Source organism: Daphnia pulicaria, chromosome 3 (assembly GCF_021234035.1).
Source record: "Daphnia pulicaria isolate SC F1-1A chromosome 3, SC_F0-13Bv2, whole genome shotgun sequence".
NCBI classification, from domain to species: Eukaryota; Metazoa; Arthropoda; class Branchiopoda; order Diplostraca; family Daphniidae; genus Daphnia; species Daphnia pulicaria.
In genome coordinates, this window is record NC_060915.1 from 9,164,850 (window position 1) to 9,191,435 (window position 26,586).

The 26,586-nt window shown below is 41.2% G+C and overlaps 3 protein-coding genes and 1 long non-coding RNA gene across 17 annotated transcripts; 3 read left to right on the forward strand and 1 right to left on the reverse strand.

The window, feature by feature from the left end:
* The first annotated feature begins 5,092 nt into the window (after positions 1–5,092).
* On the forward strand, positions 5,093–11,533 carry LOC124329010 (extensin-2-like). Of its 2 annotated transcripts, XM_046787912.1 has the most exons (4): positions 5,093–5,198; positions 6,993–7,286; positions 7,364–9,376; positions 9,416–11,533. In XM_046787912.1, the coding sequence occupies exons 1-4, from the start codon at positions 5,175–5,177 to the stop codon at positions 9,995–9,997; spliced, it is 2,913 nt and encodes a 970-aa protein (XP_046643868.1). In that variant the 5' UTR covers positions 5,093–5,174; the 3' UTR covers positions 9,998–11,533. The 2 variants fall into 2 exon arrangements, with proteins under 2 accessions (XP_046643868.1, XP_046643867.1); XM_046787911.1 differs by having other exon boundaries at positions 7,364–11,533.
* Positions 11,534–12,011: 478 nt separating this feature from the next.
* On the forward strand, positions 12,012–15,046 carry LOC124329264. 2 transcript variants are annotated; one of them, XR_006916702.1, is made up of 6 exons: positions 12,012–12,344; positions 12,492–12,639; positions 12,773–13,138; positions 13,207–13,989; positions 14,055–14,434; positions 14,586–15,046. It is a non-coding gene; the product is annotated as an uncharacterized LOC124329264 (long non-coding RNA). The 2 variants fall into 2 exon arrangements; XR_006916703.1 differs by lacking the exons at positions 12,492–12,639; positions 14,586–15,046 and having other exon boundaries at positions 14,055–14,516.
* On the reverse strand, positions 14,771–22,592 carry LOC124328982 (restin homolog). 9 transcript variants are annotated; one of them, XM_046787840.1, is made up of 23 exons: positions 22,470–22,592; positions 21,092–21,809; positions 20,860–21,031; positions 20,563–20,801; positions 20,222–20,494; positions 19,899–20,150; positions 19,621–19,830; positions 19,175–19,558; positions 18,890–19,111; positions 18,598–18,819; positions 18,359–18,526; positions 18,057–18,299; positions 17,682–17,996; positions 17,377–17,619; positions 17,110–17,319; positions 16,742–17,047; positions 16,439–16,681; positions 16,073–16,321; positions 15,788–15,889; positions 15,652–15,717; positions 15,494–15,574; positions 15,356–15,433; positions 14,771–15,284 (listed from the first exon to the last, which is right to left on the reverse strand). In XM_046787840.1, the coding sequence occupies exons 2-23, from the start codon at positions 21,767–21,769 to the stop codon at positions 15,069–15,071; spliced, it is 5,172 nt and encodes a 1,723-aa protein (XP_046643796.1). In that variant the 5' UTR covers positions 21,770–21,809; positions 22,470–22,592; the 3' UTR covers positions 14,771–15,068. The 9 variants fall into 9 exon arrangements, with proteins under 9 accessions (XP_046643796.1, XP_046643801.1, XP_046643799.1 ...); XM_046787845.1 differs by lacking the exon at positions 22,470–22,592 and adding an exon at positions 22,279–22,431 and having other exon boundaries at positions 18,359–18,508; XM_046787843.1 differs by lacking the exon at positions 22,470–22,592 and adding an exon at positions 22,279–22,431 and having other exon boundaries at positions 18,359–18,520.
* A 260-nt stretch (positions 22,593–22,852) lies between these two features.
* Positions 22,853–26,095, forward strand: LOC124329058 (eukaryotic translation initiation factor 2-alpha kinase 1-like). 4 transcript variants are annotated; one of them, XM_046788010.1, is made up of 14 exons: positions 22,853–23,164; positions 23,268–23,405; positions 23,465–23,669; positions 23,736–23,891; positions 23,970–24,086; positions 24,156–24,280; positions 24,355–24,430; positions 24,493–24,602; positions 24,666–24,985; positions 25,049–25,169; positions 25,245–25,292; positions 25,549–25,586; positions 25,650–25,790; positions 25,844–26,095. In XM_046788010.1, exons 1-14 carry the CDS (start codon positions 23,125–23,127, stop codon positions 26,066–26,068), a joined length of 1,860 nt encoding a protein of 619 aa, XP_046643966.1. In that variant the 5' UTR covers positions 22,853–23,124; the 3' UTR covers positions 26,069–26,095. The 4 variants fall into 4 exon arrangements, with proteins under 4 accessions (XP_046643966.1, XP_046643964.1, XP_046643965.1 ...); XM_046788008.1 differs by having other exon boundaries at positions 22,854–23,164; positions 24,663–24,985; XM_046788009.1 differs by having other exon boundaries at positions 22,854–23,164; positions 24,663–24,985; positions 25,049–25,166.
* The last annotated feature ends 491 nt before the right edge of the window (positions 26,096–26,586 follow it).

Sequence of the window (26,586 nt, forward strand, 5' to 3'; positions counted from 1 at the left end):
CTGACTGACGAGCATAACACATACCCCTGCACCGACTATACGTGATGGGAGCCCAACACGCTCAGATAATATTACACGGGAATATTAACCAAAAGTATAACAACAGTCTAAAAGAAAAAAATAAAATAAAATTTACAGCCAAGGATCAGCGGTGGCGGCCCACTTTTGAAAACCTTTTTATCTTTTTCCTTCCTTTTTTTCAATTTGAAACAAAAAAAATTTTTTTTTTCGCTGTTGAAACCTCAAACGGACCTCCAAACTCCAAACCCCCGTGGTCGTCTGTGTGGGTTACCATCTGACTTTTATGTGGAGGAATAAATCTTGCCATGTGGAAACGGCGCGCAAATTGAATACATCCTGCCCTACATACATCAGCACGTCCAACACACACACACAGAAAACAACCACCACCAGCAGCTCCTACCAATGTACAGGAGGGTCCGACAGCCGAGAAAATGGGTGAAGCGAAAAAACAAAACAAAAGAAATACTAACATATTCCACTTATTCACCTTTTTCCACTCGCAACAAAATATCCATAATTGCAATGCAATAATATACCGTACATTTTATATTATCCCCACACCCCAGCTCTTCCGTTTTGTTATTTTTCTCTTCTTCTTCTTTCCCTTCGGTCAGCGAATTCTCGACGTGAAACACAAAAAATAAAATAAGCAAAAGAAAAACAACGAACAGTTATTTTCATTGCGCTAAATCGACGAGCCGCCCGACCACACACGTCCCAGTTTACACGATCCCAGTGCTGGAGAGTTGACTTGAACTGTTCTTCATATTATAGAAACGTCTCTGCGATATTATGATTCGCTTCTTTTCTCAACTTATATATATTTCCGCGAAGCAAACAGATTGAAAAACAACAAATTTGTTGTTGGCCAACGTGCGTAATAAATGACGAGCACAGCAACACCCCGATTCATTAGAGCCCCTACGAGTAGTAGTAGTAGTAGTAGTAGTTGTTGTTGTACTAGTCAATTATAGTAAATAGTAGGGGCGGAATTGTTTCACAGAAAACTCGCTCGCGGGGGCTACCGGCAATTTCGTACAGACATTGAAAAATATTTACACAGAGAAAACCAAACCCCAAAAGAAAAAGGCGCTCGTGTTGTAATAATAGACGACAATTCCTTGGCTGGTGTGTATATGATAACAGCAATAAGCATAAAGAGAGAGAGAGAGACAATGTGGTATACGTGTAGAATATATAGACAACAAGGAAGGTGAAACCGCCAAACACAACACACACACACACAGCATGTGCTGATGGGGTTTGTTCAGCATCTCGCACCGTGAGACGGCGGATACCTTTTCACCTTTTTTTCTTTTTCTTATTATTTCGCTTGGCGTATATATATAAACATAAAATGACGTCACGCGACGCGAGTTCAGCATAGGCGCCGGAGACGCTGTGTGCTGCTGTGTGCAAGAGCGCGGCGGTTTCAGGGCGAATTAATGTGCGCTGACCTCGGGATCATCGCCAACAACAACCGAAAATTCTTTATTCCTTTTTGTTTCGTGTGGCAGACACACATACATTTTCTCTTTTGTATGTATATCTGCACTGTATATGTCTGCTGCTGTTGTTGTTGGTTATTTTATTTCGGGGTCCTTCACACGGACGCACGATCACGACACACTTCTTATTTCTTTCTATACATCGATCGTTAAAGATGAACCATGGAGAGAGAGAGCTAAAAAAAGAAACTGAATGCAGATCCGGATTGTTTTTTTTATGTGTACATTTCCTTCCTATTGCGCCCTGGTCGGTTCTGGGGCAACTTTCGGTTTGGGCTTCCATCTGCGTATATGCGGAAAGAAAACGACGACGTCTTCCATCTGCTTCTTCTTTTTAGTTTTTGTACTGAAAAAAACAAAAGAATTTCATTTGTTTTTAGAGGGGTAGTTCAGATAGAGCAGTGGAAGAAAGTGTGCATGTAGGAGGACTCAATGAACAGGAGGACATGTGCACTCTATACACAGCGCTCCAGATTTTCTCTTTAATGGAATCTGACCATTCAAGAGTTCCGCCCTGATGAATGGAAAATCACTGGCCATCAGATTTTCTTTTCAACCAGACGGGGGAGAAATGAAAGGAGGACGACTTGTGTAGTTCTTTTTGAGCGCGTTGCAAACTTTATCTTGATCAACCGGAATATGCTGTTTAGAGAGAGGGTGTAGTATAGAAAATAATGCCATCCGGATTGACGGAATGTCCGCAATAGAGCAGAATTTGGAAAACAAAATAGACACTCAATGGATGTGGATACGACTTTGGTCTACATCTCTGCTGCGTAAGAGCAATCAACGGATGGGAATTGGGTGATCGTAAAACAACGCAACTGTGGTGTAATAATGTAAACATTGAATCGTTTTGACAGATGTTTGTGGCTGATGACATAACAAATGGTTTGTTGCTCTTCCAGTTGCGTTGCAAATTTAGTTTTGCCAATATCTAGTTTTATCGTATTATTTAGTTTATTTTAATTATATCTATATAATTTTTGTTTACTCAATCATTTTTATTGAATATTTGAATTTTGCAATCTGGCAAATACATAACCCTGATTGCAGACAACAATTTAGCAAACGACACATGAAAACGTCAATTAAAAAAAAAAATTCTTTGAGTGTAAGAAATAATAAAAATCAACATCACAGATCACACACACATAAAATCAGATAAAACCAATAAAGAAATAGTTGGTGTACTTCACAACTGACATTTCACTATTTTGGCAGGTATGTTTGTCTTAATTTTTATAAACCTGAACTATTATGTAACTTATAAAAAGCTGGCCGAGACAGACAGAGACAGACATGGCTTTCTTTCTTGTCATAGTCCAGTTTGAGCCCACCACGGTATCAAAAGAATATGATGAAGGCATCATTTCAGGCATCTCAGAGTTTCCTTGTCACCCTTGTGACCAAGTCACTTGGTGGTTCTCGTTGGTGAAGCAACTTGAACACTCAGAACCAAGTACGGGTTTTTTTTTTTTCAATCCATCAAGGGCTAGGAATTTATTCATTTATATCTGTCTGCCAGTCTATCGTTTCGGCTGTTACGTGCGGCTTTCACGCAGCATCTCGTTAGTAGAGGACCGAAACATAACCAGATCATGGCCAATTTCATCAAAATTGTGTTAACTTATTTTCTCCCGACAACGTCCGAATAACAAGCCAAACTTGAAACCGCAATCGATGAAATCAATATACAAGAAGACAATCAGAGATTCACAGCAGAGCCAGAAAAACCGCAGACGAGTTTCGAATTTCTCTAGACGCAAAAGCGTGAAAAATGCAAATCATCGTGATCTTTTTCTTGATCTCCTCCACCTTCTGATTGGCTTTCGAAAACTCATCTCTGCTGGAACATTTTTACCGGCTCTTATACAAGTCCATTGTTCCGGCCCAAAAAGGAAGACAAACAATGAGACATTAGATCTTCTTTTGTTTTCTGGTTGCTATTTCGAATGTTTCTTTTTTCGGCACGAGAAAATGCGCGTCTTGCCTCTTTTCTATTGCTGTTCTGATTATTTTTTAAAAAGATTTTCTTTCTGTATTATATCGGGCACAGCACCTCATTTCTCTTTTTTTCTTCTTTCACTTATTCTGTATGTACGTGACGTCGACTGACCTCTGAACTTTTGCGATTAAAAATACGGAATCCAACGAGGGACTCGTTGTCGCGCGGTGAGAATTGGCGCAAAGCCAAAAACGGAGATAAGAGAAACACAAATATTTCCGAGTCATTCATTTCATGTGCGCACACACACATTTACAGAGGGACCCCATTACGTCAGCGCAGCAGCCGACAACACCGGTTTGGTTTTCTTGTTATTTTTCAAAATGTTTCATTCCATACGTGGGGGGTATTTTGGTTTAAAATTTTTATCGGGGCATTTGTACGAGTGAAATTGTGTGTCTCTTCGATGCGGATATGGATTTCCAGAAGAAAGTGGCGGCGGTGGCGGCCATAGCGAGAAGTCAACTTGTGCGACCCCTGTGACGTACTCGGTTGAATTTCGTGGACGATTGCGTTTGCAACAGGTTGGTGGGGGGGGGAATAAGGTGGCCACTGTCTCCGATCGGAGAGGAATCAAGGCCATCGGTGTGTGCGTTCTTCTGCCCAGTGCTGCCCACGTCCAAGATAAGAAACAGCGCACACACACACACAGACAGAGAGAAAAGCTTATCCTTCTTCTTCTTTCTCCTCTCTACTATATAGGAGCTAGTTGATGTTGCCCAGCCAAAGGGCCGGTCTTTTTTTTTTCTCTCTCTCTTCTCTTATCGACTTCCTGGTTCGGAGTCGCAGAGCCAATGGAATCTAAGTGGAGCACTGCCATCGGGCTCTCTCTCTCCTGCTGGCCCGTCGGTTTCTTGGACCAGCCCGTTTCAACACACAAAAGAGGGTGGTGGTGGTGGTGGGGGGGATTTCTGGCTCTAACTTAACAAACACATCCCAACATGACGTTCCAATGTTTTCAACTGGTCCCCTTTTTTTATTTCTTTTTATTATTTGGCCCGGCTTTCTCCAGCTCGCCAAGCGAGCCAAATCGAAACATTTTTCGATGCGAAATTTATTTATTAAAGCTGCTGGTGGATCCTTATGGATCAACTGAAATCAATCAAAATTAAATAATGGTAAATAATAGATAGACCCTAAACGTACTCAAATTGCACGTCAAACGCAATCAGCCGGAATAAGCGGAATTTTCACAACTGTAATAATAATAAAATGGCACGGATATTCTCTTCTCCATTCCACATTAGCAGCAGAGCGTCGACGTGAGCTATTTTCTTCTTCTTTTTGTTTTGTGTGCCATTCCTCTGGAAGGAAAGAGGAAGACACACCTGAGGATGGCTAGTGGTGATTGCCGGTCGCTGCTGCTGCTTTGCTATAGCAAGTGTGTGCACGGTGTGTGTGTGTGTGTATGTGGTGTCTTGTAACTCCTCCTCCACCCTCCTCCTCGGAAGAGACCGGCGGAGGGCCGGAGTTGCTGCGTACCATATCCACACGTAGCCGAAGAAAACTATAGCCACCGCCGCTCTTACAGGTTGGAGAGTATAAAAACCCCATGAAGGGCAGACAGCCTAGTTAGTTGTCAGTGTAGTTTCGTGTTTATCAAGTGGAGGCTTAAGACCTCTTGTATTATTATCATGGCACGGTCAAAATATACTACCGTAAGTTTCAATCATTCACAATTTAAAACAAATCCCGTCCGCTCCATCCAAAGTAAATCCATTTGTTGAATCCCTCCAGTCCGATCATTTTGGCCCAAACAAATATTGGAAAACGAGAAAATTTGAAAAAAAATTATTGGGAAGGAGAATTTTGCAAAATTTTAATTTTTTTTTAAACATTTCAATTAAGAATCGCAACTAGGATCATTTGAACATAGCGGGATTAGAAAACCAGAAATAATCAGTGAACTGTGTGCCATCGCCATCAAACAAGTGGCTGGAATATTTGACAAAAGAATTTTGATTTTGAATTCCTCCACATCGTTCCATTCGAAATAGCGCGGGAAAAAAAAAAAGAAAAATCGTGTAAAGTGGAATTGAACTTGGGAGAGTAACTGTTTTTCTCTGGTCTTTTTAAAAACAATTCTTAATCATTTTGATCGGGATGTAGGAACTTAAAAAACGGGTTAAGAAAGGTCATCGCCGGAAGAAGTTCCACCATGTTCCGTGTTTGTGTGTGTGTGTGTGTGGGTCAGGTCGTCCCATTTTCTTAAAAAAAAAAAGATGCACTTGTTCTAACGGTACATATCGGGCACGCACACACACACACACGGTATCAGGTAGAAGAGACACCTTGCGGTCAGTCGTGCCTTCCTCCTTGACTCTCTCGTCCTCATTCCACGCACTAACGGGTCTTCGGGATTTTTTCTTTTCTCTCTATACACTCCCCTCCTGAACACAACCACAACCGAGCGCATCCATCCGCATTGCTCTCCGGTCTCCTTCAGCCAAGGTCGAAATGATTTCCACCATTTCTAAACCCACAAAAAAAAGAAAGAAAATGATCAGATTTGCGCCAAATGTCGCTCGCTTAGTGAACATTTTTACATTTCTTTTGGAGGGTGGTTGGTTGGTTGGTTGGCTGGCTGGCCGGAAGAATTCCTGTTTTTTCTTCCCCTCTAAAAAAGGAGCGAGAATTTGAAACGAGAAAAAAAAGGAGGTCACTTGACAAAAGTTCACGCTTCTTCTTCTTCTCCTTAAAGAGTGGGTGTTGTTTCCCCGAGGGCAGCTGTTGGTTCACATAATTCTCTCCTCCGCACGTTGTTATTCAAATTTTGAAAAAATAAAAAAAGAATCTTAACGAGAGAAAAGAAAAAAAAAAAGACACACGCACACGCCTAATATAATATCCAGCTTTTTTCTTTTTTTTGAGGGGAAAGAGCCGGCTAGGTTAGGTAACTAGGTCAGCAGGTTGAAAGCCCGCGCCCGTCTTGCTTCTTCTTCCTCTTTTCTCCGGGACCTGCCATAGGGGCCACTATTCCACCTGTTGCTCCTCCTTATCCCTCCCTCCCTCTTTCACCACCACCACCGTCGCCGCCTCCATCCTGGGCATCGAGTCAGGTAGCCTTGACCTTCTCCTATCTGACTGGCTGCAACAACAACAACCACAAGAAGGAGGAGAAAGAAAATTCCGTATTCTTTAGCCTCAAACGACCAAAAGTCTCCTTTTTTCTTTCTCTCTCTCCCCAGTGTGTGTGTGTGTGTGTGTGTATGTCTGTGGCGTCCGGCCAATTCGGTCAACGACGAGCTTGAGGCCATCTTTCCGGAAGTGGTCATATGTTCCCTCAACCGGTTCTTACCTACACTCGACTCCTTTTTGGTTAACTTGTACTACATTCACGTTATAGCCAATGTGATTCCGGATAATTATATCCTCATTTGAGACCGACCGATTAATCATTTCAATTGAATTAATTATTTTTCTTTTTTCGATTTGTTGTTGTCTAATTGCAGGTTTTATGGCTGTTATCCTTAGCGATAGCCCTTCATTTAGCATGCGCAGATAAAGGAGGCGGAGGCGGCGGATATGGACAAGACTCGTATTCGGCCCCACCCAGCTCCGGTTACGGTGCACCCAAAGCACCCAAAGCCAAGGGATACGCAGCTCCCAAAGCACCCAAGGCACCCAAGGCTCCTAAAGCACCCAAAGCCCCTACTCCAGTCAAATATGCCGGACCCATCGTCTACACCGCTGAGAAGCCACCCGTCATCTATTTCCCACCCCCACCTCTTCCCCAAAAGGCTAAGGTTAGTGACTTGTGATTAACTGTTGATTTCTTTTAGCAATCATAAATTTTCTATCACATTTTTTTCTATTCAAACAGAAAGAGAAATCCAAGGGTAAGGGATACGGATATGGAGCTCCTGAGCCCGAATACAAGCAGCCCAAGGCTGAACACCCCATCAAATACGTCCCACTTCCGCATCACGATCTTCCGGTCCTGATTTACCAATCCGATAGCCAGCCGCCCATCCACGTTGTCCACCCGCCAGCGGGAGACTACGCCCCGGCTCCGGCTCCTCAATACGCCTCGTCTTACGAGCAACCAGCCCCGTCTTACGATGCTGGATCGGCTTACGCTGCCTCAGCTCCAGCTCCTTACACTCCTCCGGCCCCGGTTTACGAACAAGCCGCTCCAGCCTATGAGGCTCCCGCTCCGGCTTACCCCCAACCGCAAGCCTATGAAACTGCTCCGGCTCCTTCCTACGACGCTGCCCCAGCAGCTCCAGCTTATGAAGCAGCTCCAGCTCCAGCTTACCCTCAACCATCTTACGAGCCCGCTCCAGCTCCAGCTTACCCGCAGCCATCTTACGATGCCGCTCCGGCTCCAGCTTATCCCCAACAACAGTCGTACGAATCTGCTCCTGCTGCTTCTTCTTACGCTCCTCAGCAGCAATCTTACGATGCTGCTCCTCCAGCTCCGGCCTACGCTCCTCAGCCACAGACTTACGAAGCTGCTCCCCCAGCTCCAGCTTCTTATGAGGCCGCCCCAGCTCCTTACACTCCTCCTGCTCAGTATTACGATGTTGCACCGGCCCCAGCTTACGCTCCACAGCCGGCTGCCTATGAAACAGCTCCTGCCCCCGCGTACGAAGCCGCTCCATCTGGACAGGCTTATGCCACGGCTCCTGCCTACGAACAGCCAGCTCCTTCTTACGAGCAACAAGCTCCGGCTTACCCTTCGGCCCCGGTCTACGAGCAGCCAGCTCCAGCTTACGAACAACAAGCTCCAGCCTATGAACAGCCTGCCCCGGCTTACGATCAACAGGCTCCATCTTACGAGCAACCGGCTCCTGCTTACGATCACCAAGCCCCGGCTTACGAACAGGCTCCAGCAGCTTACCCCGTTGCCAACACACAGCCACTTTACTTGAGCGCTCCTCCAGCTCCTGCTCCCGTTTACGTCAACCAGCCCGATCCTTACTACGCCGCTCCTTCTGCCGCTTACGGTGCCCCCAAGAAACCCAAGGCACCCAAGGCTTCGTACGGTGCCCCCAAGCTGCCAAAGATCTCTTTGCCCAAAATCAAGAGCAAGGGATACGGCGCTCCCAAGAAACCAAAGGCATCCTACGGAGCTCCAAAGGCCAAGGCACCCAAGGCCCCTAAAGCTAAAGGATACGCAGCACCCAAAGCTCCCAAGGCACCCAAGGCTAAGGGATACTCAGCTCCTAAGGCTCCCAAGGCGAAGGCAGCAGCAGCACCAGAGGCTCCTCACATCGTTTACGCTGGACACCCACCCATTCACGTTTACCAACAACCAGAGGCTTACATCACTCCCGAAGAACCCAAAAAGGCACCAAAGGCTCCTAAAGCTCCCAAGGCCAAGGGATACTCTGCTCCTAAAGCACCAAAGGCACCTAAAGCCTCTTATGGCGCACCAAAGGCTCCCAAGGCACCTAAAGCACCCAAAGCTAAGGGTTACGGAGCTCCCAAGGCCCCCAAGGCATCTTACGGATCACCCAAAGCTCCCAAGGCACCTAAAGGACAGTACGGAAAGGCCCCCAAAGCCCCCAAGTCCAAAGGACAGAGCCACGGATACGAGCAGCCCAAGGCCAAGGGAGTGTACGTTCCAGCACCCAAAGCCTACCACAAGCCACCCATCATCATCTACCAGGGTGTCCGCCCACCAGTGCACGTCTACCAGGCCCCAGTTGCTGAATACGCCCCAGCTCCTAGCTACGGATCTGCCCCTCCATCATATGATGCCGGTTACTCTGCCCAGGAGCCGACTTACGACCAAGGAGCCGGATACCCTCAAGTCCCAACTTACGACCAAGGAGCCAGCTACGCACCTCAAGCGCCAGCTTATGACGCAGGAGCCAGCTACGCACCACAGGCGCCATCATACGACCAAGGAGCCAGCTATGCCCCTCAAGCCCCATCTTACGACACTGGAGCCAGCTATGCCCCCCAGGAGCAATCTTACGCTCCTCAAGAGCAATCGTACGCCCCACAAGAGCCAGCTTACTCAGCCCCAGCTCCGGCTTACCCTCCTCAAGCTCCATCATACGACTCTGGATCCAGCTATGCTCCCCAGGAGCCATCTTACGACGCCGGAGCCAGCTACGCCGCTGAGGCACCGACTTATTCCGATGCTGGATCCCAGCCCGACTACTCCCAACAGCAGCCACAGGCTTACGATGCCGGCGCCAGCTACTCGGTTGCTCCAGCTGAGCCCCAACAGGAGCAGGCTCCCGCTTACGACGCAGGAGCAGCAGCAGCCGCTGGCGGTTACGCAGTCAAGAGCGACGAGTGGACGCCAGTGAGCGGTGGCTCGGCTCCCGGTTTCGCAGTTCCCGGCGCAGCCAATTACTTCCCCGTTTACAACCGGGGTCAAGTCTACGGATTGAGGAACGCCAAGTCTGACGAACAGCAGCAAGCGGAGGCTGATGGAGAGAGTCCAGTAGAACTGACGGTCGGATCGGCGCTGACGATCGACAGCCAGGATGAAGAGTAGAAAGAGGTTTTTCTCGCCCTGGATCGATCAGATTTTCACTTTCTACATTATTTTTCCACCTCTATCTATACCACCTTTTAATTTTATCATTATAACAACAAAAAAACTCCCTCCCCTTTGCTGATGATGAGACTGCTGTCCCAGCCGAGTCCTCCCTAGCCTCCCTCCCCATTCCCCCCCACCCCACCCCCCATCCCCACCTGCTCTATCTATTGTAACCTTGTTTTATTTATTCTTTTCTCCCCTGACTCTCCCCCTCAAATCACGAGACGCTCCGATTCTGGGTGTGTCGGAGTCAAACGTTGCCAACACGTCGGACGACGAAAGCAAATGAGAAACAAACAAAAAAAAACAAAAACAACAAACACAAAGACGTTTATTATATCTTATTTACATCTTATTTACATCTGACGAAAAAAGAAACAACTCAAAAAACGACCATCTCTTCGACTTGAAAACTCAAAATTTAAAAAATTCACAAAATACAAAAAATTACAAAAAAAAACCCACAAGCGCAATCAAGACTTTTTTACGAATGACGAGACGGGACTAAAAGACGACTATTTTTTGTTTGAAAAAAAAAATAATAATAAGAGAGAGAGAGCAACAGGTGACATCCAGCTGGTCTGTGATGGAATCTATTGGCTCTTTTAATTGTTATCTATTTCTTTATATGGCATTATTGACTATTTCTCCCCGACTTGTTTAATTTATACGAAAGAAAGTATAAAATTATCAGATACAACTTGTGCGCTTGTCTTTTTTCATGTCAAGATGAAAGGAATCAAACCAAACAAAATGAACGTGACGGATGATTTGCCAACGCTGACGATGCCGCCCAAGATCTTGAGACTTGACTCTAGTTCGCTGTAAATAGCACCCGACTTTTGACGATACCCAATTCTCCTCCCGATTCCTTCTCCTCCACACTTTTTCTCCTACTTTTTCACACACTTTCGACATGTATTTCGATTTTTTTTATTTTTTTTTTAAACATCAATCAAGGATCTTTTTTTTTTATTATTATTATTATTCGAATCGGATCATTTCTCCGGACAGCGCCTTACGCTTCTTGGTCATTCAGCATTCGTCTATTTTATACTGTGGCAGCGTCAACGAGTGCAAGTTAATGTTATTCTTATGTTAACGCGTGTGTGTTGCCTTGCAGTTGACAGGTTGCTTATACTTCTTGATCAAAGTATTTTTTTGTTTCTTTTGTTGTTGCTTTTGTATTATCGGTCGGGATTTTCACAACAAAAATACTGTCTCGCAGAATGACCAGTGTGCAAGGCCATATCTGGTGCCGTGCTCAACTATTGTTATCAAAGATATGTGGCATTTTCTATACCTTCCCCCCCACTTCTATTCCCCGATTTTTTTTTTCTCCCAATTGGTCTTGCAAAGATTAGCTCTATAGTGTAATGTAAGGTATGGCCTGTGGCCATTTTTCTCCCCAAATGTCCGACCAATCTGGTTACCCCTCCATTAATTTATGCATTATCTTCTAACAGGAATACACACTACATAAAATAAGAAGGAATTCATTTTCAATTATTTAGAAATGGTCGACGCCGTGAAAGCCGAAAGGTTCCGGGTTCCGGTAGGAACGAGGCATAGAAATCACAACGGAAAATGTTAAATTATATCTATTTATTGCAACTAGATTCTGAGATGTAATATCTATTAACTCTAACTCTAATCATAAAAATATATCGAATTTCCTGTATGGATTCTAGTCGCCAAACTGAATTCTGCCAACGTCCCCGAATATAGAAAATAGGAATGCATTTGCAAACTCAATTGTTCGTACTACACATCAAGACACCGCGGTTTTACTTTAGCTGTGCCATATAGTCCGCTATATTTCGGTGCTTTTTATCTTTGATGTCGCATTTCTAAAAATATTCCATTAGGCGGTTTGAGTTGCATAAATTGGCAAGGCCGCTTCTCGTTCCACGAAAGTATACGTCTGCTCTCTGCTCGTTTTTGAATGAAGGTATGGTTTTGAAGAAGCTCTTAGCTCACCAAAATGTCAGAATTCTCGTTGGAGTGTTGGACGCTAGCCAGAGAACTCAGAAGAGTCGGTTAGGATTTCATTTCAGCATGTGATCAAAAGTTTCAACAATTAAATTATTCATCGACAAATATCCGTCCAAATCAATTTTTAATTTTGTTTCTCGATCCGCAATCATCATACCTGGGTGTTGTACCCTTGGCAACTTTACACGTGGTTATAACCAGATCGCATGGGTGCAAGAAGTGAAAAAGTGTGACATGGAATTGTTTCGCTTTGGATTGGATTATTCAATCTCCCCCAAAGAGTATGAGTGCTAATGACATGTGACATGTAAGCAAATATAGATAGATAGTGTAGTATAGAGTATGGATAGATAGATAGATAGATAGCTAGATAGATGTAGTATAGTTAGTATAGATACATTTGTCAACTGACACCATTGTTGTTAAACTCATCTCTGTATTATACTATTGCTAGATAGTGTGTCTGTCTGGTGATATTCATTATTCATGGACCATTTGGCATTCATATTCCCAGTTTACATCAAGTTTCTGGATAATTCATACTAACCACAACTTTAGCTACCAAACATCACTCTTATGATCAAAATATTTGTTGGAAACAGGTAAGCATCACATGATTATTTTACTACCCCATTTCAGGCACATTGACAAGTTGTAGTACTATCTTGACATTGATGAAAATAATTTATTCTTTATTTACTTTTTTCATTAATTACTTTTTCTTTTATTTGATAGGCTCTCTCTGGACTCATGTTATTGGCACTTCTAAATTGTTCAGTATTCATCAAGAAGTAGCAACTTGAATTGTTTTCAAACTTTTCAACCACCCAAGGAACGGTTAGTAGTCTAAACATTGAAATTCCGTTATCGCCCATTTGGACTTCACAAAGATGGAGACAGATTCTTCCGATACAGACACTGGTAAAATTCGTCTCTTTTGGAAATTTTTTATTTTATCATTAATTTTTAATTTTACTGTTTTTTTTGTTTTTTTTAATTGTATTTATTGGCTCACTCTCTGTCTCATATGTGACGGCCGAGCCCGCCGCAACGGCAGCGAATCGTTGGCGACAGTCGAGAAACCCTTGACTAGCGAATGAGGTAAACGGAAAATGAACAAAACGTTAATCGCTGGCTCACAGTTTTTGACCTGATAATTCATTTGACAGGCTTCCGCGGAGAGAATATTTGTCTCAAGTGATTAATATGCAGCAAAACAATATGGGTAACGGCGGCGGAAGCAGCAACGCTCCCAGATCTCAACAGCCAGGAGCGCCGGATAGCGGAGTATGACCAAGACAGAACTCGTTATCGTCTCTGGCTTTCGACTATGGTGGAAATATCACCCATTTCTTTTCCCGACACGGAATCAATTCAACTGATTCGGCCGATGTGACTTCTACTCCGCAACCACCACCAGCAACGACGACAACATCGGTAGCCGGCAGTAACGTCAGATAATTTCCAGGAACTCCACCCAGGCCTGGACCTTTGGCTGTTCCCCAGTCATTCCCTTGCGTTTCTCCAACGCGATGAGAGGCGAAGGATTTGTGCCTGCGGCAGAAGAAAGTCTCACTTCGCCGACTATTGGCAGTCCCTACAATGTCCCGCCACCTTGGAGGACTTTCCCGCGTGTCAGACATGTTATGGGAGGTGGAACTGGAGCTTCCAGAATTGCTTCCGGGTAGCCGAACAAGGCCCAGGGCAACAATACTGTACTCTTCGCCGAAATGTGAAATCACAAATGTCACTCAGCGCTCATCTGACGTACCGCATTCAGGCCTGGGATTTCTGCGCGAAAGACAAATACATCCCCGACATCCGCGATCCTTAGGCCAACATTGTCCTTCCCAAATGCAAAATCCACAATGACGCCAGTGTTGATGTTTCAGCTGATGGCCGGTTTCTCGTTACGCTCGTCCTTTCCACTTCATTCACTGGAACTCTCATTAGTACTACTTAAAAAATGATTTATTATTATTGAATTGAATTTATTGCGTTCTTTGTATTTTACCAGGTCTGCATATTTTAGAACCGTCTCGTTGGGGGATTTGTCTTTCACGAGTGAACGTCGACCAGTTTGTTGTGTCCGTCAGCATTTCATCAACAACCACTATGGGACTTTCTGGGGAAACCATTTTGATTCACTTCGAATGACTGTGCCCACTTGTTCCTACTTGATTCATTTCTCATTTATCTCCGTATTCGTAGGATTCAATATTCGGACAATGTTGAGCTGTCTTCAAATTGGAAAGCAATCCAGCCGTTCCGTTCATTCGTTCATGTTTATTATGCTACGCACCTTGCATCCCAGGTTCCCTCCGGGTCTCTGGGAGGAGAGCCGGAGCCCAGAGGGAGGCTTTCAGACTGCTGAAGTTAATTGGCGACATCACCAAGGTTTCACGTTTAATTATTAAATAATAGATGCCTGATTGCAAAGTTTAAATTAAATTAATTACACGGCATGTCGATACCGAAAAGATCGTGGCATATCTACTACGATCTGTGGTTCACTTGTCCTTTCCTTTCCTTGATAAAAACTCTTAAGATCTTACCTTAACTCCCAACTGCCAAGGTAAAATAACTTTCAGAAGAACTGTGAAGCAGTGTTTCCATTCCACCATCCGGCCTTAACATAAAGTTAAACATTTTTTTAAAATTTTCGCTTAAACTTAAATTGTGATTCAGGGAGAAAACAACTAAAACTTAAGTAGAAAAAAATCGAGTAATGCGTACGGGAATTTAACACATGTATTCCTTTCAAAGAACAAAGGGGATGAAAGGAGGGAACGAAATGACTGACAAAAAAAGGCAACACTTGAATGACCTTCCTAGCAGCCAACACAAGAGAGGAATTGACAAAATCCAACTTACATTAAAGACATTTTTTAAGTTATGGAACTCGAGAAAAAGAAATGAAAAGCTTTTGGCAATTTGTAACACCAAGTTAATTCGAATGAAAATTGCCTATCCATTACTTGAAAGTTCCTATTTCAATAAGGATGTTGATCTCTCTTCAAAAAAGATAAATCTACTTGTTACGAGGTTTCTTAGCTACCCGAGCTGAGAGCGGGCTGGGAGGGACTGGACTTGAGTTGGTTTTGCAGGTACGGGCAGTCATCGATAAGCGTTTTCGGGCGTAAGTCTGCTTAGCCGGTGGAAAAGGTGTCGCTGAGAAGGAATCGTTAGCGCTGACTTGAGCTTCTTCTTTTCGAGCTCTGACAACTTTTGCCGGTGATTTTGGATTCTATTACAGCATAAACAATGAAAAATGTTTTAACCTTGGTTTAGAAATATAAAATGTTGTGCTAATATAACCTGTTGGACATGTTTGTTATCTACTGATATTGGCGACGGCGTCGGAAAAGCATATGGTGGAGATGGAGTGGGAACCAACTGAAATATTATAAATAGAAAATTTAAGAGCGTGACGAAAGGAAAGAAAGAGATCAATACCTTTTTCCGCCCACGAATTGCGTATGCCTCATTGTTGATCTCAGTTGCACGTTGCTCGTTGCTACTGGTGTTAGAAGAATACTAAGAAAATTAAAAGAGAGTGAATTAGAACAAATTAAACCAAAAAAGACCAAGGCGAAAAATATTAGAAATAAAACCTCGCATTCTATCTTAATAACGGAAAGTGGTCGTTTGGCAGCAGCCGCCGCACTTCTTGTAGCAGCCTAAACATAAAAAAGAAAATAAAAATAAAAACTCGAGAAGGCTTATTTCCACCTTGCATTTGAAACTTAACTTTCGAGTAACCGAAGGTGGAGATTCTTCAACAATTTCAACCGGCTTATTTTCTCCGTCCGTTGCTAATGTTTCACTGCCCCGTTTGTCTGCGGCCTTATTCTGAGCATAGTAAAAGCTTGGTTTTAAATCAAAGAGAGAATAACGGTCACACAATAGTAATCTCGTGAGATAGGGGACATTAACATACTCTTATTCGTGTGGCGATAAAAAAATAATAGCTAATAATATCTATCAATTAAAAACCCAGACTATATAAGTTTCAACACAAAATCAAGCCTTTACCTTAGAAGAAATGTTGACGGTGTCTTCGAGGCAGTTTGCAAGACCCAATTCACTTGAAGGACTTTCCGAGTTGATGTACTGGTTTTTATGTGACGTCTTCCCCGTTTCTAATTGCGTACGACAGTCGTTCAACGGTCGTCTCTGAAATTCTTCGTTGGTGACAACTGATGGTGCTGATAGCATTTCATTTCGCTGAGCATTCGAGTTTTGGTTATCGTTCACGAATCTCTTACTTAATTTGCTCGCGACCTGACCCAAAATATCAAAAGGTGCATGTGTTAACACTTAACATCCTGATACTGTTGCAAGTTATGCAATAAAACATCAAATTATAATCAATATGCCTTTGCGAATACTAATGCGTACCTTTGGGCATCCATGCTTAATTTCATTCGTAAGCACTTTGGATTCCTGAGGATTACTGATAGTGACGCCAAGACGCGTTTTGTAGTCTTCGTGAGAGGCTCTTTCGATTTCCATTTGGGTTCGCAATTTTTCCAAATCCCGACTGGACTTCTCTTGACACACTTGCAGCTGTTGGCGAAGTGATCCTAGCTGAGACTCCTGATTTGTTTTATACACACAGAAATCTCTAGCTTTTTCATTCGACTGAAAAGAGAAGAAAGTCTGAAAAAGAAGTAAATTATATATTAGAAAGATGCTTTATACCGATTTTAGCTCCGTTTCCAGAGCATCGACACTTTGCTGAAGATTTGAAATCTGCTGACTTGACGAAGCCACCGAACTATTTAGAGCCGAGTTTCGATTGCGCATTTGTTCGTAAGCAGATTTCCACTTAACTGTGGTTTCTGTCAGTGTTTTGGTGCTTTTCTCAAGCTCTTCCTTATCTGCAATCAGCATTCGAATAGTTTTTTCACTTTTGTCCTGGGACGCTTGCAACTGGCGGCGTAATGAACCTAGTTGATTTTCCAGACTCGATTTCTCCTTCGCCAGTTCTTGGGCTTTTTCGTTTGACTGGGAGAAACATAAAAGTTGAGAACTAAATTTGGTATATCAGAAAAGGTTTTGCATTATACTAAGGCTAGTTCAGCTTCTACTGAATGCACGCGCTTTTGAAGATCTAAAATCTGTTGACTTGCTGATGATTTCATGTTCTCTAGAACAGCATTTCTGTTTCGAAGTTTTTCTTGGGTAGATTCCGATGTTACTGAGTTTTCTGTTAACGTCTTGATTTTGTTCTCGAACTCCATTTTTTCAGTTTTCAACCCGGATATCTCATTTTCCAACTAAAATTACATAGTTTCTTTAATTTTGATAACCATATCAATAAGAAATGTACCAACCGAGGACTTTTCGATGGTTGCTCTTTGTAGCGCTTCAACCGAAGATGTAAGACAGAACTGTTTATCCTGTAGACGTTCCCAGATTTCCATAAAGGAGGAGTTCTTCGTCTCTATGAACTTTTCAAAAGAAAAATTTAAATCCTTAAAATCTTCATCAACAACTTCGGCATTTTGTCGGATGATTTCCATTTTCTCGTTCAATATTTTAATTTCATCTATCAGATTTCTTGCATTATTCATAGCCTAAAAAGAAATTTACTTATACATTCAGTTTAATGCGGAAAATACTTGATGGAAAATTATACTCCAGAGTTTTCAGTGAAAACGAGTTGACACTTTTGATGGGTGATTTTTATATATTCTTCGTAAGCGCTAAGCGATTGTTTCAAAGAAGCATTGCCTGCAGTAAGTACGGCCAGATTCTGCTCCTGAAAACTTAATTCCTTTTCCAGACGTTTGACTGTTTCTTCGATTTCCAGTTTGTCCTTCATTAGCTTGAGATTGTTTTCTGTGACTGCTTCAATATTCTGCTCTTGAGCTCTCACTGTTCTTTCCAAACACTGGGCTTTTTCTTCGATTTTCAGTTTCTCGTTCAAGAGATTGGCTATTTCGGCCTGTAGCTAAAACAAAAATGTGACTGACACAGAATATCAAGAGGACAAAGGTGTTAACAGTTTTACCTTGGTTCGATCGAAAAGAGTTTCGTTGCATGTACTTTCTGAGGAACGAAGTTGAAAACGTGCTTCCGTCAAATTTCGCACGGTCTCCTGATAAGTTTCTCGTTGCGAATCGAGCTCCTTGCGAGATTTACTCAATGCTGCCTTCAAGTTATCTTCTGTTAATGCAGATTTCATCCGTATTTCATCAAGTTGAGCCTGGAGTTCGTTATTTCTGTTGGATTGCTCTTGAGCTTCTACCCTCAACTAGAATGGACGAAATTTTTGTGATTAAGTTAATCTAAAATGTACAGGGAAAAGCATACAGTTGAAATTTCTATTGCTGAGAATTCCAATTGACGTTCAAACGAAAGGTGTTTCTCTCGGATCGCTTCATGATTTCGTCCAGCCGCAACCAATTTGCACTGCAAATCATTAACTTGGGCTTCCAGGAATTTTTTCTGGTCGTTCATTATCTGCAAAGTACTCTGAAGCTAAGTATAAGACATTTTAAATGGAGTTGAACAAAACATAATTTATGTGTATATTCGGCATTAGAACTAACTTTCGATATTTCGACTGACTGTTCGTTCTGGTCGTCTTCCAAATGATTCTGGGTAAGTTTCCAGTTTGATTTTGCTTCCTGGTGCGCTGTTATTTCACAGTCCAATTCTTGCTTGATCGATTTATTTTGGCGCTCAGCCTCTCCTATGTTTCCTTTCAATTCATTTACTTGAGCTTCAAGGAATTTATTTTGGTCGCTCAACACCTTCATCGCATTTTGAATCTAGATGTAAGATAATTAGGTAGGAACATACAGTTAATGGAAATATGCAAATAATGCAACAGAAAATTACCTTGGATAGTTCGACAGAATGTTGATATTTATCGTTTACCAGTTGATCCTTACAACTTTTCCAATATGACATTGTCTCGTTGTGCACCGTTCTTTCGTTGTCCAATTCTTTCTTAATTGATTCATTTTGGCTGAACGCCGCAACCAAATTTCCCCGGAACTCGTCGATTTCAGATTTCAGCTGATTTTTCTCATCCTTCAAAATATTTACAGTATCCTGGACCTAGTTACACATAATTAGGGTTAAATAGGGTAATAAACAGCAAATTTTATCAGTTTTAAGTACCTTAGACAATTCCAATAAATGACGATTCCGATCTTCTTCTAATTGGTTCTTGCATAGTTCTAAGTCAGATTTAGTCTCACTGTGTGCCGATCGTTCACTGTCGAGTTCTTGTTTGACTAATTCTTTTTTACGTTCAACCACTACACAATTTTCTTGCAATTCATTTACTTGAAATTCCAAGGCATTTTTAGTATCGCTCAACATCTTCACTGCCGACATTTTAGTTTCAGTGTGCGCTGCTATTTCGCAATCGAGTACTTGTTGTACTTTAGTTAAGTTCAATCGAAGGTTTTCTTCAGAATCATTAAAATTTTTCCGCAAAGAATCTAACTGAGAACGCAACACCTCGTTATCCTCTTGAAATTTCGACGCTTTTTCTCCCGTCTACATAAAGGATTAACAAAAATAAAAAAGTGTCAAATCAATAACTTGAAAGAAGTGCGTACAGCGGAGAGTTCTGTAGAAGACGTTTCCAAATGAAGTTTAAGCTGTTGAATCTCGGCTTCAAGTGCACTGAGTGTCAACTCAAGTGAAGAGATATTTTCTTGAGCAGTACACAGCGATCGTTCACAAATCGAATACTTTTCATTGAGACAAGCAAAATGTTCCTCTAATTCAAGTTTCTCTTTCTCAATGGCTTTAGAATCTGCTCGCGCCTGAGAGAAAATGAAATTAGTCGTCAAATGAAATTAATCTTATGATCGTCAAATTATGAGCCAACAACCTTAATCAATTCATTAGTACAGCTTCCGAGTTCTTCTTTTACAGAATCAAAGTCGGTACAAGCATTTTTCAAGGCAGATTCCGTAATTTGATAGTTGGCTAGCTCTTTCGCAAGCTTCTCCTGTTTGTCTTTGTAGTCGTTCAGGGCAGAGTGAAAATTATTTTCAGCGTTGGACATCGTTAATCCTAAAGTAGAGAGATTTTCTTGGAGGCAATCAACTTGCCCAGTTAGTGCGTTTACTTTATGTTCCGCCTATAAGATCAATAAAGCATTTCCGATTGATAACTTCAATTTAAAAAAAAAAAAAAATAATTAATAATTACCGCTTCGCGTTCACTTAGAACTTGTTGCAACTGGGTTTGAAGGGCAGAGAGTCGTTCATCTGATGATCGTAATAATTCTTCTAGCGTCGAAATGCGTTCAAGTGCCTCTTTCAGCCGTTGCTCCTTGTCTTCTAACTGTGAATTCACCATTTCACACTGACCTTGCTTCTGTTCAAGTTGCTCTTCGACAGCGGAAACTTGTTCCTGTAAGTTTCTAATGTGACTATGCAACGTTTCCTTTTCACGCGACAGATCACTGGCTCTTTTGATAGCCTTCAGAAGTAAAATGAAAGTGAAATCTTAGTTTCCTTTTTTATTTTTGAAACTATGTGAGTACATACCTCCGATTGATTTTTTTTCAGCTCATCAAACTGCGCTTCTAAATGACAAATTTGCTGCTGCGACTTACTTAATTCTCTCTTTAAAGATGTGTTCTCTGCCTTGGTATTTGACTCAGTATTTGCAGCGGCCGCTAGCAATTTTTCGGTTAACGATCGCACTTCCCTTTCGAATGAGGTTTTCTCTTGGTCAGATTGAAATGAAGACTCATTCATCCAGTCTGAACTACTTTTTCTTTCCCCTGGTAAAGGAAAAAGAGGGATTAAACATTTAACAATAGAGATAGATTAAGGATATACTATTACTATCGTCCAAATAAGGTTTTTCACTATCAACTGTTTCGTTTAATTGGAATCGATAGAAGGCCGAATGTTCTGAATCGTTAGCACCTGCAGAAGCTCCACTTTCATCTTTAAATTGCTGGTCTTGAGTTTCGATGGGTAGTTGCTGCTGCTTTAACACACACAATTGCTTTTTTAATAAACCATTAAAATTGTAAAAAAATCTTTAGTTTAATTGGCTCAACTGTACCTCAGAGCTTCTATTTGTAGTATGCAAGAAGCTGTTTGCTTTAAATCGTGATGGTGTACTAAAAGGCGTAACACTGCTACTAGCAAACCCGATGGGGGATGAAGATTTGTCAGGACTTATCTCGGCCACAGTTGGTTTCCTTTTAGGCGTAAAAGAAAATTCTGAAGCGGGTGAACTAAATGGACGTTGGAAGAAACTTGGAAGACCGGCGCTGATATGTGGTCGATGGATGAAAAGTCCTTCCACTTCACCACTAGATTCAAAAGAGGTCGGGTGCGATGTCACACGAGGTGATGGACTATCCGCAGGTGTAATAGGCGATCTCGTGTCATCACCACGCCAGTTTGTGGATTTGATAGTAGGTGTGAAAGGATATTCTTCAATTTTCTTCGAAGCAGGTGAAAAAAATCGACTTGGACGGTTGGTAGGTGAGCTCCGTGTGCTATGGAAGAAACCTGGAAAGCATGCCCCCATTTCCATTTGAGGTTCATGATGAGCAAGTTCACCTGTTTCACTACTTTGTCCAGAAGTTGCAGGGTTCTGTGGTGGCTTACGAGAGAAAGGGTTGGCAGGAGGGGTAACAATGGGAGATGCAGTAGTAGTCTCACTGTTTCTGTGTGGTGAAGGTTTTTTTGTCATAAACCTCGACTGTGTGAAGCCAAAAGATTTCCTTTCCATCCTCACAATCAATCAGTAAATTCTACTGAAAATTGTAAACCTGAAACACAATCAAACAACTCCCAAGTTAAATATGTTATCTAACAACAAAATCAATTTTTTGAAGTTATTTATACATTGCATTTAGAACCTTGTAGTTAATAAGAAATTTAATACAATCAGAAAACTGGTAAGGTGTGAGATCTTTCAAAATAACACTAAATGAAAGAAGCACATATTTTTTGTCATTAAAATACAGCAGCAGCATGATTACTTCAATTTAGTTTATGAACTATACTTTAATGATTTAATCCAAGTCACAATAATAAGGTGAACATGCTACTTATTCTTAAAGTGGGTGGTCGATAAATCAATCACAAACTCACGTGCTCTTTATCACGTTTTGGTTAAGTTATCACATTCCACAATAACATTACAAGGACCAATTAACTTACCAGATATATGAAAACACATGAGAATGAGGAAACTAAAAGTCATCTGTGTTTGTCCAGCACGTGTAAAATACTGACCAATTTGCCGCCCGAAACAAGAAAGTGAGGAACTACTGATCAGCTGATTGGGCAGTGGGCTTAGAAACAAATGCACATCGCCTTAAAGCTTAAACGTGACCCGTTCTTGAGTGTTGAGTCAAATATGCATATCACTGGAGTCTTCAGTCTTCACTCCGTTCACTAAAAAATGGTTTCAATTTCCAACTTACCTTAAGCTCGACAATAAGTTCTTCCTTTTAGGTCCTACTTAAAAACAAAATATGAAATATAGTGACGATAATCACGTTGCGAGTTCAAGGACAACCAATGACCAAAAAGCAAAAACTGAAAACCGAAAACGTCCCGAGGGTTCCACTAAAGGCACTAATGATTCCACGAATCCAGTATCTTGTTATTCCATCAGTTGTTATAACGTTATCAATTATGCGTTTTCTTATTTATTCAATATAAAATACAACTAATGTGATTTACAATTTATTTTCTCCTTGTTCCGATTTTGCGATTTCTTTTTATTTATTATAGCGCTACTAGCACCACACAGGCGACAGCGACACAACGTTCTAGCAATTTCGATAAGGTTATTTCGCCCGTCTGGCGGCGTTGCCTTCTGATGAAGTAGTCTGCTAACTGCTTGAAATGTAAGAAAATTAGTGATCCGAAGTTTGAAGTTGTTTTTACTTTGGATTTAATGATTTGATGGAAGGAGGGAATAATTTTTGATGTATGGATGAACTTCTCAAATTTCTAGTGTTGCTCAACCAATCTAGATAGATTTCAGTGTGAACAACATTATGAGAAATCCTCATAGACTGAAGAGTACCACAATTACATTTCGTTCACATCGAAGGAGAACTTGAAAGAGAAATGAGTTTTCTACCCGTGCCTATAACTACCTTTGATGGAGGTCATCTGTTCAATTTACACTTAAAGCGATTTTTTTAGAGCTGATATGGTATTTATTTCTAAAGAAGATCTCACAATTCATCTCCGTTTTCTAATGATTTCAGGTCCAATAGAAGAATCCACTAGTCTAGCATCTACTCTCCGTCATCAGTTCCCGCATGTATTGCTCATAGAGTGTATGTTGGAAAGAATGTGCGCCATACACGAAACTGATTCAGCTAAGCAAAAAGAACTGTATGATGGTGAGTTCATTTCATTACTTTAATTCTATACCTATATTTCTTATGTTCTGTATATCCAGCAATAAGAAAATACTTTATAAGCTCTCGTCTTCTACCACCAACTGCTGGATTCCCTGAAATGGCAGGAGTGAGATTGAAAATTTCTTCAGACTTGAATAAACTCTTTTGCCTTGCAAAACGTCAGATAGCTACAAGTAGGCAAACACCTATAACAGGTGGTTCATTGGTTGTTGCAAATCCATCTCCAGTTGCTGGAAATATTTGGTAACTACTTGTTCCATGGAAAACCCATTTTTAGCATCTAAGAAAGTTTTCATTATAAATTCTTAGGAGCTCATCTGATGGCAGTGAACATTTGTTTACATCGCGTTACCAGTTAGATTTCAAAGAAATGGAATTTATAGCAGCTGGTGGCTTCGGTGTTGTTTATAAAGCTTACAATTTTATCGATAACATGGAATATGCAATCAAGAAAATTCTGATCGGGTATTTTATTGTGTTTTATTTCCTAACGTTTTTCTAGTTTGAAATAATAAAGAAAAATTCAATTTTCGTTATTTCTAGGCCAAAGTCTGCTGCCAAAATTCTTCGTGAAGTGCAACTTCTTTCTCAACTTCATCATCCAAACATAGTTGCGTATAAGAGTGCGTGGCTGGAATATTGTCCAACACAAACATTTCAGTACATATATTAATTGTTGCGAAACCTTCTTTTGAAGTCCGAATAATTTTCAAATGTCGTTTATTACAGTGAGATCCTTCAGCATATGGATGACATAAGTACTTCTTCTCAAGACGACCGACTTTCCACAGTGATAAGCTCTTCCCAATCCCGTGAAAGAATTCGAAAATCATCGTTTCTAGATTCATTTAGTAGTAAGAAAAAAAAAAGAATTGAGCTATCTACTCTTATTAGTTAGGAAAGCTGATTTTCTTATGTTACTTGAAAGGTGATAGTGTTGTTTTTGAAAGTGAAACTCCAACGAATGTCTCTCCACTTGAAAGATGTCCTCCACAGACTCCGAAGTAAGTTTTCATTTTCAAAGAAGGCTTTGTTCAAGTCAGTAATTTTTCATTTCGTTTTCCAGTGGGATCGTTCAGCATGTTAATGATTTCAGTATTTCGTCTCAACACAGATCCACAGTAAATATTACCTCATCCTTTTCCAGTAATTGTGAAATGGTTATTAGCTCCAATGGTAAGAAAACTAGACACTGCAATGATTATTCTTGTTATTGAAGCTTATGTTTTTAATAAGGAGAGAGCATTATATTTGAAGGTGATACACCGACGAATTCATCTTCACGTTGCTATTCTCAGACCCGTTGTGAAGTGGGTACGACAAATCACAGTGTCGTGTTGAGCAGCAACTGGCGTTTCAATCGATCTTTTCCGTCTCCTGCGATGTTACTGTATATTCAGATGCAGTTATGTCCACAAACGTTGCGAAGTTGGTTGAAACATCGAAATGAAAGGATAAGAGTGTTAAATAGCATAGATCTCGAGTTGTCGATATTTCGCCAAATCGTTCAAGGAATAAATTATATTCACAACAACAATATTATTCACCGCGATATAAAAGTATAATCTTTTTAACTAAATTACTAATTTAACTTACATGGTAACTTTCTTGTCTAATCTTAGCCGGAGAACATATTCGTGGATGCAACAGCGAATCAGGTCTTAATTGGAGACTTCGGGCTTGCAGTGCTTAACTTCACGAATGTCCCTAATAATGGTGCGATATCAACTAAAATTCCAGGTTGTAAGTTCGCTTTAGCTTGAACTTTCTGCTTGTGCCATGTCATTCCTTTCATGTATTATTTAATTAATTGAGCAGTTGGAACTCGTGCTGCTACTAGAGGAGTTGGCACTCAAACGTATGCAGGTATACATTTTTTATGACCTTTCCTGGACCTTGCATGTGTCTTTTATTCAACGCGTTATTAAGATTTCACTAGGTGTTGCAAAAAAATAACTTCTGTCTGGAAAACGTGTGAGCTTTGTTTTATTTTGGCTGTCTGGGAGTCTGTTTTTTGAAATTAGTGAATTTCTTACTAAAATATTTAAATAATTTCGGAGAGGGGGTTGGTTCTATTTGTAACCAACTGATAAAAATAGATTTAAAATTTTGCATTTTTTAGCACCAGAACAACTGGCTAGTCGAGAACCGGACGCCAAGGTTTGGTGAAGAAATATGTTAAAACAACTCTTTTATATTAATTTCTTTATCTGGTTTTTACAGTGTGACATTTACAGTCTTGGAATTGTTTGTTTGGAATTGCTCAACCCTTTTGAAACAGACATGGAACGATACAAAACAATCGAAACATTGAGATCTCGTTCTGAAATACCAGTTGAGATTGTGATTAAGTGGCCTAATATGGTAATATAATTCCCAAATTTTATCAGTCCATCTTACCTAATTTGTTGTCTTAGGCAAATTTAATCGTTAAAATGATCTCTCGTGACCGAGCGTTACGCCCGTCTGCTGCCGAAGTCATATCCTATCTCGACTCGGACCTAACAACACCCACATTGGGGCCCCAAACTGTCCCCAATCCTGACGAACTTTTGGCTATCATTGAGAATTTGAAACGCAAAATTGCTGAACAGGATTCAGTTATAAAAGCGTTATCTAAAAATCAAAAGTTACCTGATTAGAACGTAAATAAACTGTGCAAATAAGGAGCTTGACTGTGAGGGGTTAAGCCCAGGTTAAATTGTATTACCATGAAATTGCTAAACCTGCAGTAGTGCAATAAGCAAAATCAGGAAATAAAACAAATTACTGTGTGCGCCATCAAGCTCGATTGATTTTTAATGAGTTCAAAAATAAGGTAAGGTTTCGCATTCTCCGTCTTCAGTGTATCCCGAACGAATGCAATTGCAAGCGGATTTATCATCTCGTCTCGTTGGAGTCGTTATGGAAAATGATATCATTTGGGCTGCATGGGAATGAAATCGCGTTACATTCAACCTCTTCATTGCAGCCACGGTCTTGTTACATAAGTACGCGGGTGTTAGATTTAGCTAACGTAATTCTTTTGTGAATATAAACGTGTAGTAATAGGACGAATCTGTTTTATTTTATTTTTTAAAAGGCATAATCGAATAACGATCAATTCCATTTCTTCAATGTAATGTGAATGCCCATCAAATCGAGTACACATTATCAAATC

Excerpts from the sequence above, each read along its gene's own strand:
- LOC124328982 (XM_046787840.1), bottom strand. The coding sequence starts at position 21,769 with ATGGAAAGGAAATCTTTTGGCTTCACACAGTCGAGGTTTATGACAAAA. Across the intron at positions 20,495-20,562 it reads TGAAAAAAAATCAATCGGAG|GCTATCAAAAGAGCCAGTGA; the intron begins GTATGTACTCAC and ends TTACTTCTGAAG. Across the intron at positions 19,112-19,174 it reads ATTTATTGGAATTGTCTAAG|GTCCAGGATACTGTAAATAT; the intron begins GTACTTAAAACT and ends ATGTGTAACTAG.
- LOC124329058 (XM_046788008.1), top strand. The coding sequence starts at position 23,125 with ATGAGTTTTCTACCCGTGCCTATAACTACCTTTGATGGAG. Across the intron at positions 24,281-24,354 it reads GTTTCTAGATTCATTTAGTA|GTGATAGTGTTGTTTTTGAA; the intron begins GTAAGAAAAAAA and ends GTTACTTGAAAG. Across the intron at positions 25,587-25,649 it reads GTCGAGAACCGGACGCCAAG|TGTGACATTTACAGTCTTGG; the intron begins GTTTGGTGAAGA and ends TGGTTTTTACAG.
- LOC124329010 (XM_046787911.1), top strand. The coding sequence starts at position 5,175 with ATGGCACGGTCAAAATATACTACC. Across the intron at positions 5,199-6,992 it reads CACGGTCAAAATATACTACC|GTTTTATGGCTGTTATCCTT; the intron begins GTAAGTTTCAAT and ends GTCTAATTGCAG. Across the intron at positions 7,287-7,363 it reads CTCTTCCCCAAAAGGCTAAG|AAAGAGAAATCCAAGGGTAA; the intron begins GTTAGTGACTTG and ends CTATTCAAACAG.